The sequence below is a fragment of the Enoplosus armatus genome, chromosome 24, assembly GCF_043641665.1.
Source record: "Enoplosus armatus isolate fEnoArm2 chromosome 24, fEnoArm2.hap1, whole genome shotgun sequence".
Classification (NCBI taxonomy): domain Eukaryota; kingdom Metazoa; phylum Chordata; class Actinopteri; order Centrarchiformes; family Enoplosidae; genus Enoplosus; species Enoplosus armatus.
The window spans coordinates 9055789-9076200 of NC_092203.1; the positions used below are offsets into that span (position 1 = coordinate 9055789).

At 43.5% G+C, this 20412-nt stretch overlaps 1 protein-coding gene across 1 annotated transcript in view; it reads left to right on the top strand.

The window, feature by feature from the left end:
* The first annotated feature begins 1159 nt into the window (after nucleotides 1–1159).
* The window catches only part of LOC139306508 (microtubule-associated protein 2-like), a 32275-nt gene continuing 13022 nt past the window's right edge, over nucleotides 1160–20412 (top strand). Inside the window, exons 1-4 of the mRNA XM_070930384.1 lie at nucleotides 1160–1223; nucleotides 9062–9126; nucleotides 16596–16771; nucleotides 17881–17955. Coding sequence (XP_070786485.1) covers nucleotides 16633–16771; nucleotides 17881–17955 — 214 coding nt within the window. The 5' untranslated portion in view covers nucleotides 1160–1223; nucleotides 9062–9126; nucleotides 16596–16632. The remainder of the gene's footprint in view (nucleotides 1224–9061; nucleotides 9127–16595; nucleotides 16772–17880; nucleotides 17956–20412) is intronic.

Below are 20412 nucleotides of genomic sequence, written 5' to 3' on the forward strand. Positions count from 1 at the left end.
TTGAACCAGAACAGTGCACTTGCATGTCACAAAACCACAACAACAAGCTGAAAGATGCCTTAACCTCATAAATCTCACACGTCATGTGAGTGAAGATGCACGTTTGTTTTTATTTTCATCCAGCTGTCCACATTTGCACTCGTTGGTTGTTTTGATTCAGCTCCTCGGCTCATAATTTCTCTATTTATTCACATCTTTGACACGTCTAGTACTGCGGGTGATGGATAGCTGAAGACTGGGGCCGCTGTGAGCCTCTGGACTATAAATATATTTTATTTCATGTGGTTTGAGGTCGGAGTAATGAGCAAGGAATTAGGCTTTCAGCAGTCGGCGCTCAGTGCTACTGAGCTGTGTGCTTTTGCTCTGCTGGTCTGGCCTCTGCAGTCTCCCTCTCAGACCCTCTCTCCCCCTCGTCCCCCCTTTCTCGTCTTTGTTTCAGTGCTGCTGCTGCAGTTGGCCATGCCTGCAAATGAGCACCAGGAAAGAGCAATTATTCAGCATGGGGCAAGCCCCTCACCCCTCCTTTACACACACACACATATACACTCCAGCTACACTCGCTGTCATGTTCAAATGTTTCATGCATTCATAATGTGGACGTCTTTTTACGGTTGAGATAAACACTGCGAGGAGAATGAAAAATGCCTCTGAAAATTTCTTGGAAAGAGATTTATCTTGGAACTCAGTTCCCTCAGGAGGGGATGAGCTTCGTATCCCTTTCAAACATGAATTAATGTGACACACACACACACACACACACACACATTTCTTGCGCTCAAACATGGTAAACCCCCACACCCACCTATCCACCTCTCTCCAATGCAATGGAGACATTGGTTTGGTTGCAGAGCATGATCTTGTGAAGGGGAGGGGGGTGGAGGAGATCTACATGAGGCAGCATGCCGGTGTGTGTGTGTGTGTGTGTTGGTGTTGGTGTGTGTGTGTGTGTGTGTGTGTGTGTGTGTTGGTGTTGGTGTGTGTGTGTGTGTGTGTGTGTGTGAGCTGCAGCAGTGTGCTTGCCGGCTCTGCTCGCCGGCGAAAAAGCATCAGCCATCTCTGTCAGTGTGCCGCTGCCCCTGCGACTCCTGTTCGCTCTTGTTTTTCTGCCTCTCATCTTTTTTTTTTTCTCTTCTCTCTGCAGAAGCTGCTGCCTTGCCCCCCTCCCCACCCCCTTGTGCTCTCTTTGCAGACAAAAAGCTGGAATAACTGCCCTACCCCACCAGGTAAGACGTATTTTTCCTCTGAGGTGCAAGCAGATGCATTGGGATCCTTTTTATGCAGCTGCTTTATTGCTTTAGAAATCACTACCGAAGCTGCACAGATGAAGAATAAATCCGCTTTTATAGGAATATTAGCATTAATAGCCTGGAAGCATCTCCTTCTTTTGCTGGTAGAAACTGTTGTGTTTCAGTTTCTTCTTCTCTTCGGAGCATGCCCACAATCTTTAATCAATGTCTCCCAGCGTATCATCTCCCCTTTGTTTGCAGAGACTCTAATTATTCTGGATATTTGCTGCTGACATATTCAAACAATGATGAGTTGAAAGAGCTGATGTTGCGATAAGCCAGCGGCTGTTTCTGTGTTTTGGTGACCTATAGTCTTTGTGACGTACCTCGTCTAGACATCGCTGATTATTCAGCCGGCAGGATAGCACAGTTCAGCCTGAGTGTGCTGCTGCTGTGTAAGCATGAGTGTGTAAAAGAGACAGAGATATCAAACCTTTATCTGCAGTGACTCTTGTTCTTTGATGCAAAACATCAGTCCAATTTGAAATAATGGTGATATATTTAGAGGCTGAGGCTGTGGTGGCATGTGGCCGTTGGCGGTTAGCGACTCATAGCCAACAGATTGTTGGTGGTTTCTCTGTGGGAGTGACACCAAGCCGAGCGAGACCGCAGGACACGTTGCCCTGCATGTCACAAGCTTCCTGACGGCTCGGCTGATGTGAGCAGGTGGTGATGAGACACCCTTTCTTTCCTTTTTCTTTCTTCCCTTCCACCCTGCATATTCCTGCCTTTTCCTGTTCTGGTCTCTCATCTCTATCCCCCTTTTTTCTCTTTCTCTTTCTCTATCACACTTTCCCTTTTCTGTATTTGAGCCGGGGGGGGGGGGGGGGGGCTCAATAAACAATACACCTGAGGAGTGCAACAAAACAATATGAGAATTGATATAAGACTTACTGATTTAGACATAGTACTACTCTAAAAACTCTAAAATCTTTGTTTCACCTGGGTTTAACTGCCACAAGGTTGTTTATTGACTTACAGACTGTTGGTATTTGTGAACATCAAAAAGATGAAATGATGCTGACGGTACAGAAGCTCGTAGTGTCGGACATTTTATGTTTTTAAGGGTGTTCCTTAAAACAGCCTCCCAATTTGTTTCAGTCTACAGTGTATGTGTTTGTATCTATGACTGTGTGCCAGAAGTCACCAGGGTGTCTGTCACATCCCCAGTGACGTACCACCCCACTGCCCCTCCACACCCCCCCCCTCTCTCTCTATCTATCTCTGTCTCCGTCTGCCTGCATGGTTGCTGGGCAGCACCGAGGCGAGCTGTCCTTTCCTGGGAACCAACTTCGGATGACAGGCCATAGCGTAGGAGGGGAGGACGAGAGGGCAAATGCACCCTCTCCCTGTCCTCATTTTTGGGGTCACAAATGGAGTCCTGTCCCCCCGATCATCCTCCACCCTCTCCTCCTCCTCCTCTTCCTCCTATCCCCCTTTTTCCTGCATCCCTCTTCCAGTTCTGCCGCTCATGCCCTCGGAGCGAGGTCGTCGTTTGGCACTAAGGCCGCCGCTGCGGTCGGTTAACCAACTGTTGCCATGCTCGCAGGGCAAAACCAGTGGGAGGGAGGGACATTGTTTTGGAGTCAACATCGCCCCTGTTTGTCAGCAAAGCTTTTGAGATGTAATGGAGATAAATGTAGGTGTTACAGAAATGCCAAGTGTGGAAGAGAAGGGTTATTGTTTCGACGGCTTCACTTCTCCAACTGTCAGAAACACATCTGAAAGTAAAAGTTGAATTCTTGTTGCTTTAATCCTGCGATGCACAAACGCTTTAAGGTGTTTTTGGTTTTGTATTTCTGAGACAGATGATATGTGTCTATATACTTCCCCTATTTGAGAATATATTCATTCCTATGATAAATATTTGCACTGCTGTTGCTGCAAGTGCAACAGTTCAGAGATTAAACATAAAATATCTCGGTCTGTCTAGGAACTGTCGTGCGTCCTTTTACAAAAGACACATTTACGTGAATTGCTTACTTATGAATAGGACCATGTATAGTGGACCAAGACTATCTGACTGTCTTATGAGATGTTTTTTAACCATCCTGGCATTTGAGACCTATCACAGACGAATGTCATGTCGGTTATTTGCAGAGGCGAACTGGAGGAGAAAGGGCCACTGCAGTCGAGTCAACAACACCCTCGACTTTGACAGAATGCCCCCAAGTGTCCGTTGACAAGTGATTCTTGATGGGTCTGTCAGAGCACCGACATAGTGAGGTGGGCCGCAGAGACAGATGCAGCTGAATGAAATAGTGTTATTTCAAGTGGACTGCAGCGAAGATGGTGAAGCTGTTGCTGAGCTGAAGTATGATTAATGCTTTTGGCTTTGGACCTTTTTAAAATGCGACAAAAAAGTGATTTCACAACTAAATAATATCATATTTTTACCACCTAAGATGCTTGTCGATGCCTGGCTCACTTATTAGCTGCACATTGCTATCACAGGATGTCACTGCAGACACCATTAAATAGTAAAAACATACCAGCTGCAGTCTTCCATAAAACTGTAATATTTAGCACGTTTTCAGCGTCTTCACATTCTTGAGTCGGTAATAAAATCATGGCCTGCAGGCTCCATTACAGAACCGCCCTTGTCCTACCATGTTGATTGATGAATGTGTGTGTAATGCTCTGAGGCCACTGTGTAACCTACATATATGCAAACATTGACCAGTTCTTCTTAAGTGCAGCTGTCGCCTCGGGGGGGCACAAAGACCTGCACCTGGTCCTGCCTGGTTCACATAGCGCAGCACTGCTCGCATGTGTTTGAGCTTGTAGATTATGTGACGGTCAGAGAGTAGTGGTTTAGTTAGTAGTGGTTTGGTTCTTGAGGCATGCGGATCCAAGGTCTTCTCCGCTTTTGCTGTCAGTGATGTCAGATCCTGTCTCTTTTCAAGGTTAGGCAAAGATCGTGGTCCGGTTTCATACAGAAAAACTACTACATGAACATCATTTCTTTCTTTCTGAGTGTATGCCTCTCTGATCCCTGCCAGTTTTGGGAGGGCACCTCATTACTCCTGCCCCCCCTCCTTCTTTAAACATCAGTCAAGTTCGCAGTCTGCTCATTGATGTCTATGCTCTCTCATGCTCATCTCTTCCTTTTAGATTAATTAATGAACCTCCCTCCCGGCAGAGTTTGGCTCATTAGCCACACAGGCCCCTCTGTACAAAACCGCCCCCCTTTTGTCTGTCCTTACACCTGTAAGATTGCACTGAGCATTTAGGAGCCCCTGCAGACTAAAGGAGTTCAGGACGACGTGGAGAGGCGTGATTACAAGGCGAAGTGAATCACAGATGTAATTACTCGCTGGCTCACATGGCGTGATGAGAAGATAATGAGGAGCCACAAACACTTCGCGCCACATGTGAAATGGTGATGAACACACAAAAGATTTGGGAGAAGAGGAAGGAGAGGAGCAATATGAATCTATCAGGGAACTTGTCTTTGTCATATTGTGGACATGAGGAATGAGCGCACCCTTGAATATTCCTCACCTTGACTTCACCTCCTTGTGGCTCTGATGTATTAAACATGCATGTGTTTGTGTGTCCGTTGTATGGAGGTGTGCGTTGGCCTGAGGGAGTGTGTGTGTGTGTGTGCGTGCTTGTCAGCGGGGAGAAGGCTGCTGCTTGTGTGAATTATAGATGAGGAAATGGAGGACGATGACCAAGTTAAAAGGGGGAGGAACCAGAGATGTCAGAGGAGAGGCTCTGTCCAATGCTCGGGCTGGACCTCCATGTTGGACCAAAAAACACCACAAACCACTGCAGCTTCACATTATCAGCATCAATCATTCCTGGCACTAGTTTCCTTTTTATACACAGTTTGTTGCAGTGAAATGCAGTTTGATCTCACTTAAGTGTCCCTTACGAACACAAGTGACACTTCAGGGATTTGAAGTGCAGTATGATTGAGAAGTAACACAATGGTACTTTTTGTAGCCTGCAGCACCTGCTGTAGGAGGAAGGAGCAGCTCGAGTAGCAACCTTCAGGTGACACAATACGACCTCTGGCAGCCGTATGCGATGTCTTCAGGAAACGATGTGACTAAATACAGGCTTATTAGGCTTTTTTGCAGTGCAGGAAATTAAACTTCATGTCTTACGTCGTACATAACTTCCTCTCTAGTTAGCTGAAGCCAAAAAATATATATATTTTATGCATTTTAAAGGCTGTGTGTGGTTGAGAATGATATTTCAGATCATTAAGGTCCTGCAGGATGAGCAGTGTGAGAGATCAACGTACCAGAATTAAACGATTGGCTGTAATAATGCAGAAAGCGACGCTCAATAAAACTGGACCAGATAATTCTGGAAATATCTTTCTGTGATGTCCCCCTTTTATCTCTTCTGTTGGCTCATTTCAGCACAGTTCAGGAAGGTTTATCAGGCCTTTTAGCGCTGCGCTGAGATTAGGATTCATTTCCTGTTTGCCTCGTCTCTGATGATGAAGTCAAATCTGAGGATTAGGTCAGCCTCCGACCTCCTTCCTCTATCCTTGACTCTTCCCTTCCTCCACGTCTTCTCTCTCTCTTTGCCTTCTGTTTGACCCATTTGGCCTCCCTCCTCCTGGGAGGAACACGCAGGTCAAGACGAAGGTCGAGAAAAAAGTCCGTCGTCGACTGTGTCCGTCCTTTCTAGAGACTCGAGACAAATTGCTTGTTTGTTCAACCCCGTGCTCGCTGTTTGTGCCCAGCCATTAAATATCGACCGACAGGATGTGCTGGTGGAGTTGATGGTCATCTTGGGTGACTGATAAGATTGTGAAAATGTAAAGCCATCAGCATTTCATCCTGTAAAAGCCGCAATTAATATATGACACCCTTCAGATACTTCATCATATGACAGGCTGCGTGCATCACAGGGTGGCTGCAGTCACTAGAGCAGTAAACAGAAGAAGTCATTTGGTAACAATCATCAAAAAGAAGAATTGTTTTCACTCATTAATCCATCATTTTCCCCCAGTTACAGTTAACTTGCATCTATTTGTTAATGACTTTCGTATCCGATGAAGATGACAAGCTCCACTCATTAGTGAATTTATCACGAGTTTCCTTCAGTCACATTAAAAACATGGGTGCACTTTGGGGGGGAAAAAAAGGAAGATATGGACGAATTGTGTTGAGAGAGACTTCGGTTTCATAACAAGCAGCAGACCAACTGCTGTGTGAGAGAGGGATCATTTACTGTGTCTGTCAGAAACATGGCTCTGAGTACAACGCTTCTATTCTTGTCACGCTCGTGATATTTTTGGGCCGGGCGGTTACTACTCATCTCTCTAAATCTCTCCTGTCTATCCCTTTCTTTTTAAGCTTCCCGACCGGCCAACCCCCCCCCCCCCCCCCAAAAGAGACATTACTTCATGTGTGACCCTAGTTTCAGTTTTTATGTCTATAATATCAACTTGCTTCCCTTAGAGAGTCATTTATGCGCCTTTGTCTCTTTCTTCTGGAGCCATAATAAATTAGAGGAAAAAAAATTCGATCTGTTTCAGAGGCTTAACACCTTTTTTTTTATGTTCAATAACATTATACCTTCAAATTAAAAGACCATACCAACAGTGGTTCTCCATGTTTTAGTCCATTGAAGACAAATTGCACATTTTGTCCTTTTCTAACCATTGAATGTCTTTCTCATGCACATCTGTATCTTTGTACATGATGTGTAGTAAATGGGTTTAAAAATGTTAAACCAAACTATTAAAAATAATAAATAAATGTAATTTCTAGTAGCCAAAGCTTTGATAATGTTTAAACGATCAAAGCTGCAGTATTAAAGGTTTGGCCTCATTATAGTCGAAACACTGCCAAAGCAGCACTTTGGAGATTATTGAATAACTTCAAATACTTTCCTCCTTGTTGCCTCTGTGACCTGCTTACCTCCTTCCTGTGTGTAACAAAATATTAAACAAACTGTCAATTAAAAGAAAATGAAAGGAGATTTCAGGTATAATTTGATAATGTTAACAATGCTCAAGAATAAAACCATTGTGTTTTATGAAATTGAGTTAACAAGAAAAGCATGACCACACAGTCATGTGTCAACAGCATACAAATAACAATTCATTGAGACAACAAAAAGGCTTTTACTCAAAAGGAGTCCAAAGGGGCCAGAAACATGAATAGTTCGGTGATCGGACAGGTTTTTTTAACGAACCTCCAGGATTCCCAAACTCATTTGGAAGAGAAACAAAGGCAGACGCAGTTGTAATAAACCTGAATTGTCCTTTGGTAGAAAATACTTGTCTTTCCTCCTCTGCGAATTGTTTCCTTCTGTTTTTCACTCCAGGCCTCTCTTTCTCTCCTCTCTAATAAATCAACCTCCTTCCTGTTTGGAGAATCTCTGCTCTGCTCTCTTTACGTCCCTCTATTTCAACCTCTATCTCCTTCTTTCTCTGTCCAACTGCCTGTTTTGGCGCCAGAGCCCCCTGACGGTCCTTTCACACTGTTTTAATGTTAACAGGATGCTCTGTTTTCCACCTCCTCGCAGTCCCAGAGCAGAGTAAACGTGCAAATCTGTCTTTCTTCATGGCTGGCTTAAGCCTTTACTCATCCCCTGGCTCGGCCCCAACGGGCCAATCCAAGAATTTGACAAATCTCAAAAACAGCTCACTAGTGGAGTCTGTCTAGTTGGCACACAGATGACACTTGTTCACTTGTAATCACTTGTTTATGAAAAATAATCACTTCTTTTTGGATTATTATCATCCCTGCAGTTGCCTTGGAAACTATCCCACTGACCTGTTTCTGTTTTGTCTCTCTCACACTGTCTGTTTTTTTATCTAATGTTTCTCAGATTTTCATTTTGTTTAAAGAAATAGTTCGACATTCAGGAAAATACACTTATTCAGTCTCTTGCCAAGAGCTGGATAATAAGATCGACGCTGTATATGGTGTTGAATAGCTTAGCATAAAGACTGGAAACAGGGGGAAACAGTTAGCCTGGCTCTATCCAAACAACCTACCAGCACTTCTAAATCTTTGTTGTTTAATTTGTACAAAAGTAAAGATGTAACAGGTTAATTTGTGAGTTTTAGAGATGTTTGGAGGCTTTCGACAGAACCAGGCTAGCTGTTTCCCCCTGTGTCTAGTTTTTATGCAAAGCTAAGCTAACCAGCTACATATTTACCCTACAGACATGAGAATGGCAAAGATATTCTTATCTAACTCTTGACAAGAAAGCAAAATGTAGAGCTATTCCTTGGAGTTTGTATCAGTGCCAATCCACACAACTTCTCAGTCCTCCTAATAATAACCGAATCGTGGAAAAACATGCATTTCTCTGGGAAATTTGATAATGTGAACAATGCTCGAGAGTAACGCTATTATAGTACAATTATAAAAATGAGTAAACATGAAATGCATGACACAGACTTGTGATATGACACAAAAAAATAAAAAGGCATTTACATGGGTTTTATGCACACGCTCTGAATAGATTAGATCTTTGGCTTTGTTGTTGTGCACAGCCCGTCAGCGGCAGCTTAAAAGAGAGACAAGTCCACACTGAGGTTTGGATTAATGTTGCTGGCAGACTCCAGGTGACAGAGCTAAGCTGCTGTGTGCATGCGCGGCTGTGTTTAACACGAGGCTGAGATGAGAACTGCCTTGTAAAAAGTCCCTCATTTGATTCTGGACTAGCTAGGCTGGATTCAGAGGTTAGGGCTTAAAGCTGTCGGTGTATTAAATGGGCTTAGACCCAGCGACAGTGTGTGTTAAACTTACTGATGTCCTAACACTTCTTTACCTCCCTCCTTTTTCATGCAGGTCCGAGCAGACGCCTCAACTCAGCACTTGTCTGTTTCATCCATAAGTGAAGACAGCTCTTCAAGGTAGGTAAGCTAACGGAAAAACATAGATGTGAATGAAGAAGACTCAGAGTCTACAGCCATGTGACACTATTTTACTTGAGTACGGAGGCCAGGAGGTGTCAGAGAAAAAAACACAACTAATTTGTGGCCGCGATTCAATTATTCGTGCTGGTGGCGCTCGAGGAAAAGTCAGTGGGATTCGTCATCTGGGAACCACGAATATCTTTACAAAATGCCATGCAATTCATCCAATAGCTGTAGAGTTATTTTAGTCTGGACCAAAGTGGTGGCCCAGCAGACTGACCGACAAACCAACATTGCCATCTATAGAGCCATGCTGCTATAAATACTACATTAAATTATAAACTGCAGAAGGCCTTGCAGGTATCCTCTTTTTCTTGAATACAGCTTTTAAATGGAGATATTTTCTTCTGACGGCTAAAGAAGCAAAAGAAAAAGCAAAAACAAAGACGCCTGGACTGCTGCCAGATGGTGTACTATGCACTACTTCTACTCCACGACATTTCACACTCACTTTTCCCATGACTCATGGGGCCCGGGAGTCAGATCTAAGTGGCTGCACTCAGCCAGATGATTAGCTTGGCTGTCCATGGATATATAATAGAGGGGGAATTATGCTCCGCAACATGTGGGAAGCTAGAAGGGGCGATTGTTTGGGTTGATGTCATGCAAGAATATTTTTGACCGCCAAAAAGCAGTCATTAACTTGAGACTCCAATGTCATGTTTTGTGCTTTCGCTGCTTAACTGTGTTTGAGTTTCATGACAGGAAGTTAAATGACAGAGCGAGTGGCGACATGTTGATGTGGTTGTAAATGTTGTTTCAGAGACGTCTTCTGTTTGTGTGCGAGTGTCTATATTTAGCTCAAGTTAACAATGTGTTTGCTCCCAGTCAGAGAGTTCTGGGTTTAGCTTTGTGGATGCATTTGGGGGCAATGAGAGGGTGCGTTTGTTTGCATGTGTGTGCGGTTGAGTTTTTGGGTGTTTATGCATGTGTTTGGGTTGATTTGAGCAGGGTGTGTGTGTGTGTGTGTGTGTGTGTGTGCGTAGGTGTGTATGGGCGTGGGCTGGGAGATGGTAAGCTGTCATCGTAATCCCATCAGCCATGAAGGACTCGTGAAAATGCAAGATGGCTGGGGAGGGAGGGACTGAAGTTCTGTTTGGAGACAGCGGAGAGCTCAGTGCTGTGTGAAAATGTCACAGTGGTTGCCGTCTATATTTTTGGTTGAGACAATTAGCAGGAATTAGCAGTCCTATTTTTGAACTCTGGTGGTATATGATCTATTGCTGCTCGTGGTAAATACCCATTTCCTCCCTACTAACTGCTGTTTCTGCTGCCTGAGACAAAAAAAACATAATTTCTAGAAGAATTTTCCCATGAAAGTCCTAAAAGACAGCGTGTGTTTTATTCTCATTTTCTATAAAATGTCAGAAATATGTGAAAAATCCCAATATCCCAATATTAATAACCATTTTTGCCTGACCAACAGTTCAAAATGCAAAGGTATTAAGCAGCAAATCCTCATATTTGAGAAGCTGAAGCTGTCAGATGTTTGACATTTTGCAACAATACAATTTAAATATGTGATAAAAGCTTTCATACTGCAGGTCGATGTCGCATGAGAGGGCCATAAAAAGTACCAACACAGACCGTTTTGTTTGTTTGACTGAAACTGATTTTAACATAACTGTCATAACAACAACAGTGCTTGGCTAAGACACCACCCCCATCAGCACCAGCATAAAAGCCTAAAATGACATCATCAGCCCAACCAGCAACCAGCTATCAGCGTATTGATGAATTTAAATGGCTCGGCTCCCATTTGTGTCAGTGCAGTTAGGAAGGACCCCCGGGGGCTGTGCCTGGAGGATCTGGTGACCTATTTCAGGATCCATAACATGGTCAAAGTCCGCTCTCTGCAGCAAGCCAGCCAGAGTCCTCTCCTGACCACCGCCAGCCCCTCCCACCCCGGGTCTCTTATCACCATGGGAACAATGACATCACCGCGGGGTGGGGCTGATGCGTGCCAGGAAGCATCTCCTCCGATGATGAGATTGGAGGCTGAAACTAAAGAGAAGGAAAAGCAGGCGTGCAGGCGGTGAGAGGAGGGAATAAATCTGAGTTAGGACGCAGCAGTCAGTTTGATTTAAAGTCAATCTTAAATTCTCTTGAACGGGGAGACGTTCAGTTTACAGGCTTTACTCACTGAAACCATCCAAAATTCAGTAATATCAATCAATTCATCACAACATACCGTTTAAACCACAAGCAGTTTTTGATCAGCAGGGTGACGATAGCTCAAAAAAACATATTTAAAGTAGTGATTCTAATGACTCCAAGACGAAGAAACCACCGTCATTTACAGCTGATTGGATGTGACACATTGCAGCGTCATGGAGGATTTTAGAGGAATAATAAAGCCTTGTTAGAAACACCTCTTTCACACGCTGTCATGTTTCAGTCACATAATCTCAGTGCTCCTATACTGCTGCTATTACGGTCCTTAATCTGCCAGTGGCACCTCTTATACATGGGCGTGTGTTTGTGTGTGCGCGTGCCGTACTCGTCATGCTGCTGTTCACCGTATACACAGTTCATTCACACTTCACTGGCAGCGTTTATTATGCTTTAATCCCCCACATGTCTTGCTGAGTCAACTAAACATAATCCACCGTCTGTTGCTGCTGCTGTTGCTGCGGCGACGGAGGAGGAAGCCGCTGGATTCAGGGTTGATTACAGGTCACAGCAACCTTGACTGTCCTCCTGTCCTCAGCGCTACTGTTTCGTGTGACAGTTAGCAGTCATCCATGCATGTCTCGAACCCTGATCTGTCTGTAGTGTTGCTATAGTGGTTTTATGAAAGTTGCTTGTCATGGATACACATGCATAAACCATGTAAAGTGTCATCAAGCAGTTGCAATACAGTATTTGTGACAAAAATGCTAACCTGCAGTTTATTTTATTGATTAATCAGAAAAACGCTCGTCACAAGCCCTCTAAGGTTCTTGTTTTGCCTGTCGTACACCCAAAGAAACTCAATTTACTGTTCCAAAGTGTATGAAAACCAGAAAATATTTACAATATTTATCGATTCATTTATTAATTAACTATGTTTAACCTGATTCAGGCTAAGATAAATCATGTTTAGTCAATTTCTTATCTTGTCATTGTCTTAATTTAAATAATATTTGAGCTGCAGGAGCTGTAGTCCATTTAAATAATGTAATAACGTGACATATATGTTGAGAAACAAACCAGTGACCTTCTTATTCTTATTGTATCAGTGTCTCTAAAACTGCTTATTTTCCAGGAAATCCTCAGTTAATGTATTAGTATTTATTAGTCTACAGTTGCCAAAATATTCTCAAACAGAAGAACATTTGCCAAATGCTCAAAATGCAAATTGGAAACCCAGGACTGACTGCCAAACGGAGGGCAGAGAAGACCTTTATTGACAATTAATGGAAGTTCAAGTCGAACATGACAGAAACAAACGATTAAATAATGGATCATTACAACAAATGTGCATGAATCATCACCATCAGTGATTGGAGTTTAGTAAATCACACCTAAAAGCTGATCCTGCGTGCGAACACGAAGGTTTTCAAACACACACACACACACACACACACACTGGGGCGCTCACACAGAGGATTAAGGCCAGGTTGGCCTACTGAGACTGGCTGCGAGAGACTCCATCCTCCCTCCTAAATGGATGGTGACATTCCGATGTGAGCGGCGCTCCACGGAGGCGTGATGAGTGACCCAGATTGGGGTGTGGTTGGTGGTGGTGGTGGAGGGGGCTCAGACGGGGAGGGAAGTGAGGTCGGATTAGGGATGGGGCGGGGTGGAGTCGGTAGAGAAGAGGAGAGAGTGCTAGACGAGAGGAGGAGGCCCACTCAGGTCAGACGAGCCTCGGGCCTGCTGCCGCACCTTCTCTTCTCTGTGAGAGATCATGCTGGCATGTTCGATTTAACACATCAGTCCCAAGATGTAATGGGATTTGACAGTCCCTTTTTTGACTCCTAGTGCTGTTGATTTAACCCTTTCAGGATTAGGACGCCGTGATGGTTCACATGCTGAGCAGTTGTGGGCTAACTGCTGGGCTTCTAGCCTTTCCGAACATGTAAGAGTCAAACGTTATTTAATGGTTTGGGGCATGTGTGACATTTCTAATTGTGTCTCAGGTGTTACAGGCTAAATTCAGGTGCTTTGGGTTGTTATTTTATTTTAAAGAAGAGGTTCGTTTTACCTGTTGTTGCTCTAAATCGCAGCAGAGATCAGTTCTTGTCTGCACATCGGTCTATAACTAGGTTCTCCTGCTCATAAAAGCAATATTTAGCTGTATCTGTCAGCTATAGGCACAAAGCAAACTGCAGACCGACCTGACAGTGTATCGAGAGAATAATTGCTCAGCTTTCCGTCATTAAAACCTTCTGCTTTTTTGGTTGTTATGTCTGGAAAGACGCCCGTTATACACTTTATCCTTTTTCTCTCTAACACAGTGAGACTACTAAACAGCTAAAAGGGAGCAACGAGGGAGAGGGCGATGTCGGATCACGTTAACCACACGAGGATGACAGGGTGTGCCTGGAGAGCAAGGTCCTGAGGATGGGCAGACCCAGACATCAGGAGAAAAACAAACAATCTGACATGAGTTCAGTATCTGATGTTACTAGAAGTGTTAATTCATTCGCCTCTGGGACATTAAAGCTTTCCTCTGCCCTATTCTAATGTCAGAAAATAAGTAAAAATAAATAGAAATAATGGATGAGCCAATCTAAGGGTCAAAATTTAGAATTTCAAAGATGGTATAGGCCTTGTGCTGTGTATTAACTTATAAAAGCAGTTGTCACTTTGTTCCAAATAAACAAAATAGCACTTAAGACCAAGAAGGCTTCAAGTAACAGATAGTTAGTTATGTAGTTTATGGATAACTGGTTAAAACAAGCACTTATCTCAAAGAATTATTAAATTAGCTAAATTAATGCATAAACAGTTGAAACAGTCAGCTAAAAGTGATACCTGGTAGACCGGTGAAGTCCTCCAAGGTCTTAGACCTGGTTTATATCATTGACCTTGGTCAGGAATTGTAAATTCCTGGAATGCTGTTGAATAGAAACGTGTAACTGGCCACCAATCGTACCAGTTTTCCTGAAGCCACTTTGTATTAAAAGGGCAGTAGTTCTTGGTATTTTACAGTGTGCTGGTAGGGGAGGCATTCAAATGTAAAAACATCAACATAGCCAACAAACCATCAAAGCATAAGGTATCTGTAGGTCTGGACCCCAGGGATGGTAATGCATTTGAATGTGTGAGGGTAAAAGTTGTGCTGCGTTCGTACTTTTTGCTTTTTAAGTGCCTTTTTATCAAACGAGAACACGAAGGATTTATGTAAGCTGCCAAGGTTTATGACATCCTTTGTCTGGACAATGTGTGAATGCCAAGTGTGGCATAACATTGCCAAAATAGCAGCTGAAAGCGGGTCAATGCAATTACAAACCACCATCAGCACAATCTGGCTGTCAGCGCACCAGTTTTCTTCCTTAGCAACAGCTGGGACTCTGACGGAGCCCTGAGCTGAGATTTTCAGTCTCAGACAGTTTGGCCCAGTATCTTTGAGTGTCAGTGGGTCTTTCTCCTCCTCGCTTCTTCTCCCCTTCTTTTCTCTCTCTCTCTCCCCTCTGATCCTCTCGTCTTCCCACTGCAGAAGACATTAGTCCTGATCACTGTGAGCCTGTCGTCATGCAGCGCTGCAGGGAGGAAGAGGAGAGAGACTTGAAAGGAATGAGGAGGGAAGATAAATAGAGACGACTGAGAATAGAAGACGCTCTTCCCCAAAGGCTTATATTTAATATTTTAGTACTGAAGCTGCTAAGACTTTGTGCATCTTTATATTTGCTCATCCTCATGTCCCTACAAAAAAAATCAAAGTTCGATTGATACCACTCTCATGTCTGTACACCAAATATGTAGCTTGCAGGCCAGTTAGCTTAGCTTCGCTTAAAGACTGGAAACAGGGAAGAGCATCAAGCCTTGCTCCGTCCAAATGTAACAAACAAATTCAGATAATATTCTGATATTGATCAACTAGAAATGTTTTCGAGCTCTGCCTTGTGGATGTGATAATATCTAATATTTTGACGAATATGTTCGCAAACTGATCAGCGTGACCCATAAAAAAAGATGGGAAATGCATGAGGTTTGGCAGGAGAGCAAGACAGAAAGAGAATCGGGGTGAAAAAGAAAATGGAGACGAAGACGGAGGTGGAATGGAAAAGAGGAGAGAAGAAGAAACCAATGATAAAAAAAAAGCAGTTTAAACTAAACAGAAGGCAAACGGCGAATGGGCTCGGTCAGAGCTCCGGCTTTGTGGTTATGAGAAACGAGACGGAGGGAGAGGGAAGAAAGGAGTCTCAGTGATGATTTGTTATGATGAAATTAGCTGCAGCTGTTTGATGATAATGATGCTATCGAGCTAGCCTGCCAGGCAAGGGAGGGCCCCCCCGCTAATCTTGTTTAAAAAGCAACATTATGTGTTTCCTCTAAGGGGGGGAAAAGGCCGTTTTTATGAGGGTACATGCTTGATTAGAATGTAGATACTTCAGTAGTGCATACGTGATCGGGACAAACCTTTTGTTATTATAATTGGTGGGAAAGAACTTGTTGAGCTGTAGTGAAGGCAGCGGGGGCTAATAGATGCTGCTGTCTGTCATGTGATGCACTTATTTGTCTAGATGTGTGTGTGTGTGTGTGTGTGTGTGTGTGTGTGTGTGTGTGTGTGTGGAGCACTTTGTTGTCTGAATGGGGCAAGCCTGTCAAACCCATCTGCTGGACCCCCATAAGACCTGTTCCGGTTGCCATGGTAACAACCTCCTTATCGGTGGTGAAGGGGATATGAAGGGTGTGTTCACATTTTCATTTAACCATTTCATGAGCTGCCTGCTGCTCACACATTCGGGATTTATATGAATTGTATTTTACTCATTTGTTCATTGTTGTGTTTTGGATTGATGCTCGCCTCTTAAGCAGTAAATGTATTTGCCATTTGTGCAATACCTGAACTCAAAGCCCCTCACAGTGAGTGTGTATGTTTGGCACAGGCAGGTGATGGTGTCGTGCTCCACCTGTTAATCTCACAGAAACAAACATTTAGAGGCCCCTAAATGGACAAGAAAAAAAGAAATACAATAGAATCGGCACAGCTATGTTGTGTCTCGCTGCTGTCTCATCGTCCATGTGCTGCTGAGACAAAGACCAGTTGGCTGAGCCGGGGGAGGAATAATGTTGCCCCTCACTCCCTCTGGTGGCTGATTTGTGAGCCTCACCATGCAGTGTACATCACGTACCAGAGTTAGGTTCTTCTGAGGACTGCTTCCTATTTTGACTCCTCTCTCATTCTAACCTCTAACTCTTCTTCTGCACGTGCAATCATCTTTCTTTTCTCTTCTCGTCACTTGCTCCAACAGGTGACCTGTCCCCTCCCCAGCGTCCCAGCAGGCAGGCATGGCAGACGGTCGGCAGCCAGATGAACACTGGTCCTCAAACGGGCAAGAGAACGGCGAGAATGGCTACTCCGCCTACAGCTCTGCCTACAGGGAGAACGGATACCACGGTGGGGCAGCCGCACATCCTGGAGCGACAGGTAGGAACATGGTGTGTTTGTGAGTGTGTGTGTGTGTGTGCATGCAGCACTGGGTCAATGACATTGATTGGACTGCCTACACATACTGCCAGATGGGTCTGCAGCTGTGAGTGGTTCCATGGTGCGAGGCAAGGGCAGCCCATCCCCAAAAGGCACTTGAACAGCTTCAGTTCTGAACATGAACAGTCTGCTGGAGCAGTGCTAAGGTTGCCGTGGTCCCTCAAGACACTTGGTGATGGGTCTCTTGTGGGTTAAACTACTCAAGTAATTAAAAATGCATAAAGTGTACGCGGGGCTTCTGGTCATTTCCGGAAGTGGAGCAGAAATCTCCGTGACTCCTGGTCGGAAATACTCCAATCAACTCAGGAGAGGAAGCTGTTTTTATTTAATAGTGGAGCACACTGAAGATGGTTGCCTTTCAGAAACATGCATTTTTTAAGGATTTTTCACCTCGCACTCTGGAAATAATTAGCATAAAATACCCTCCGAGCTCCAAAGTATGATAATGTGGTTGAATAAAAGTTACTAAACCTTACTCGTAAAATAAAGCATCATATCCATCATATTACAACTCAGAAACAAAAGGCTGGTGGATGTCAGATTTACAGCAAAATGCCAATATTCTGACTGACGTGTCTGCAGAGATAGAGAGAAATGGGAAAGGTAGAAAGAGAAGTGGTAGAGGAGGCATATTGAGAAGAAAAAAGACAGGAAAGAAGATTAAGTTATCGTGCATGCTTTGACGATGTGCATGTGTATATACGGGGGAGCCTGGATGGTGAATTGAATGTAAATAATATGTTCATTAGTGTCTTTTTAATGGTTGAATCTGAATACTAAGCTACTATAATATGACTATGTGTCTGTTTTTTGATATTTCACACCATCTGAGGTAAGTTGGTGCTCTATCTGCATCTATCTGGACATGCACTGGACATTAAGCATCAAACTAACACACGCTACGAGCAATGTTGCAAAGTCATAGGGAGGCCACCCACAGAGATAAGGTCAGCAGAGTTGTTAGTTTTTCATTTCCTTCCTCCCATCCACGTCTTGTCTTCCCGGTGTTGTCTGTCTGTCTCTCTCTCTCTCTCTCTCTACCTTCGCAGTGGATGACTCAGCCAATTTGCCTCCCTCCCCTCCCCCCTCTCCATCCGCTGAGCAGATTGGGCCTGTGGCACAAGGTACACCTACACACACTTCCCACCGCTCAGACCATTCAGGATGAGAGTGTGAATGGTGGTGAGAGTGGTAAGAATAGCTCTAAAAGGAGACACCAAACACATGGCCTCGAGGATTTCAAGAGATCAAAACGTGGCAGCCACTCGCATGAGAAGAAAAACTCCTCTTCCTCTTTCTTCTTGTCCCTTAGTTTTTAATAGCAGAGTCCTCTGTCGCTTTGCATGTCAGCTGATCGTCCTCTTTAAGGAGTCTGCAGCATGTGCAACACTGTCCTGTCCTTGTCACACTTCATTTTAACAATATTAGTGCAATATTAGTTTTCTAACACACTCTAATCGTATGTTACGGGGTCAGCCCTGGAACACAAACATCCTTTCCTCCCTTTAGGCGATAGTACATAACCTGCCACTGGAGCCCTTCATCTCGCTAGTCTGCTTTCCCCTCACAGCATCTCCTCTGTTGTTCCTTTACTCATTTTGTGTATTGATTTTCTCAAGGAGTAAATCACAGATTGTCTTTCAGCTCTTTACTCGAAGAGAACAATGCAGTTTGTTTTCTAATCATTTCCACCGTGCATGTGGCATGCAATCACCGAAATGTAGAATCATAGTCCAGCTGCACGGTTTAGAGCTAACGCCAATTGTTCATTAATAAGCAGAACAGATTCCAAGAGGATTTTTCTTATACTTTTTTAGATTTGTTCTATAAAAATGGGATATATTCTGAAAAAAGACTAATTGCATACATGTTAGGATATTATTCAGGGTTAAACATATGTTATTTACAACTGTAGTAGTAACTTATTTCTCAGACAAATATGCAAACTCTTATAAAAGTATCTTTTAAATCCATGTTACGTATTTATCCACTTATCTATCAAGACTAGACTAGAAGGTGTGTTGATTGCATCCCATGCATCTCCATCAGAGCTGAAAGTGTCTTGTAACCCCAGTTTTATTGTCCTCCATGTCTCATCTATGTGTCTCCCTTCCCTGCTCAAAGAAGATAAAGTAGAGGTTGTCAGTCAACAGCAGGATGAGGATGAGGAGGAGGCTCCAGAGGAGCCCAACAGTTACCCGGAGGAAGTGGCATATGAGCAGCCTGGAGACGTGCTCTTAGAGCAGACAGATTATTTAACAGAGCCCCAGGCTTTGGGCTGCCAGCAAGCCCAGACACCTGAGGTCCTCAATGGAGGAAGTCATCAAGGTGAACACAGCCCATCACAAAGAGGTGTGTGTGGTTTTATGGGTTTCGTGTGCGTGCATACAGTTTGTGTGAGTGTATTATAATTGTGAGTAACTGTACGTTTGTTCCTTATGAAAGCGTGTTGGGGTGAATGTCTATCTATGACCTGTTTTTTTTACGATCCTCTTGTGCTCTGCTAATGGGTACAAATACTTTCCGCTCTTGGTTTATAAACTGTGACGCAACTCAGGCTTTGCTGCCAAACTTCCTGCAGCTTTGTTGCCCTTAAATCCTTAAGCTTCTGCTTCAGTTACTGAAGTGGCCATGTGCAAAATGATGTGACGTAGCATTTTGATTTGTGCTTTTTCATGCCAAACATAACCATTTGCTTTTCATTGGAGCGACATTAGAACACCTGATCAACCATATTGTAGTTGATCATTTCTGCACTTTTGTATTGCCAGCTACATTGCAAATGCAAATATCACTGTCTAAACTGTCAAGCATTGTAGACTTCAGTGTTGCTAGAATTAGCTGTCTGTATATTTTTATGTGGGTTTTGCTGGAATATTGTGTGCAAGAAGGTGTTTCTGAGTGCACCCACCTGTACGGGTGCTTCATGAATCAGTCCTGAATGTATTTTAAGTGTGTTGTATATCACTTGCTTTGAGTTTCAATGTTGTTTTCATTTCATTTCAAGGCAAAGGATACTTCTGTTTTCCTATTGTTACTAAGAACACAGTTTGGGCATTAAAATCCACCCTCATTGGACATGTATCATCATCCTTATCTATAAGGTCAATTGAATCAAGATTATACCCCTAATACATTTACTTAAACATTTTTATCCAAGTAATATAAAGACTCATTCACATCCACAGTATTCCTGCACTTGCAGTAGAACCTCAAATGACACCATTAACAGTTAATTACATCAAATCTTTCTTTATCATCGGGTTGAACATTTTTTGTCAATCCTTGTGTATTGCAATAGGAATTCAATATATTTGTGTACATTTATTTCTTATCATCTAACATCATGCAACTCATTCCTTCATTCCAGTTCTGCACGCTAATTTAGGTGCTGTGACACCCCCCCCCCCCCCCCCCCCCGTGCTGTTGTGGCCTGCTGCGAAATACACTGTGCTGTGTGTTTTGCTTGATGGAGAGCTACTGTATCTATGTGCAGAAGGCTTGACTGTATTGGCTAGCTTTTGTGGATGCTTCAAGCAAAGCTTTTAGCTGATATGACTCAGCACAAAGTTGTACAGTAT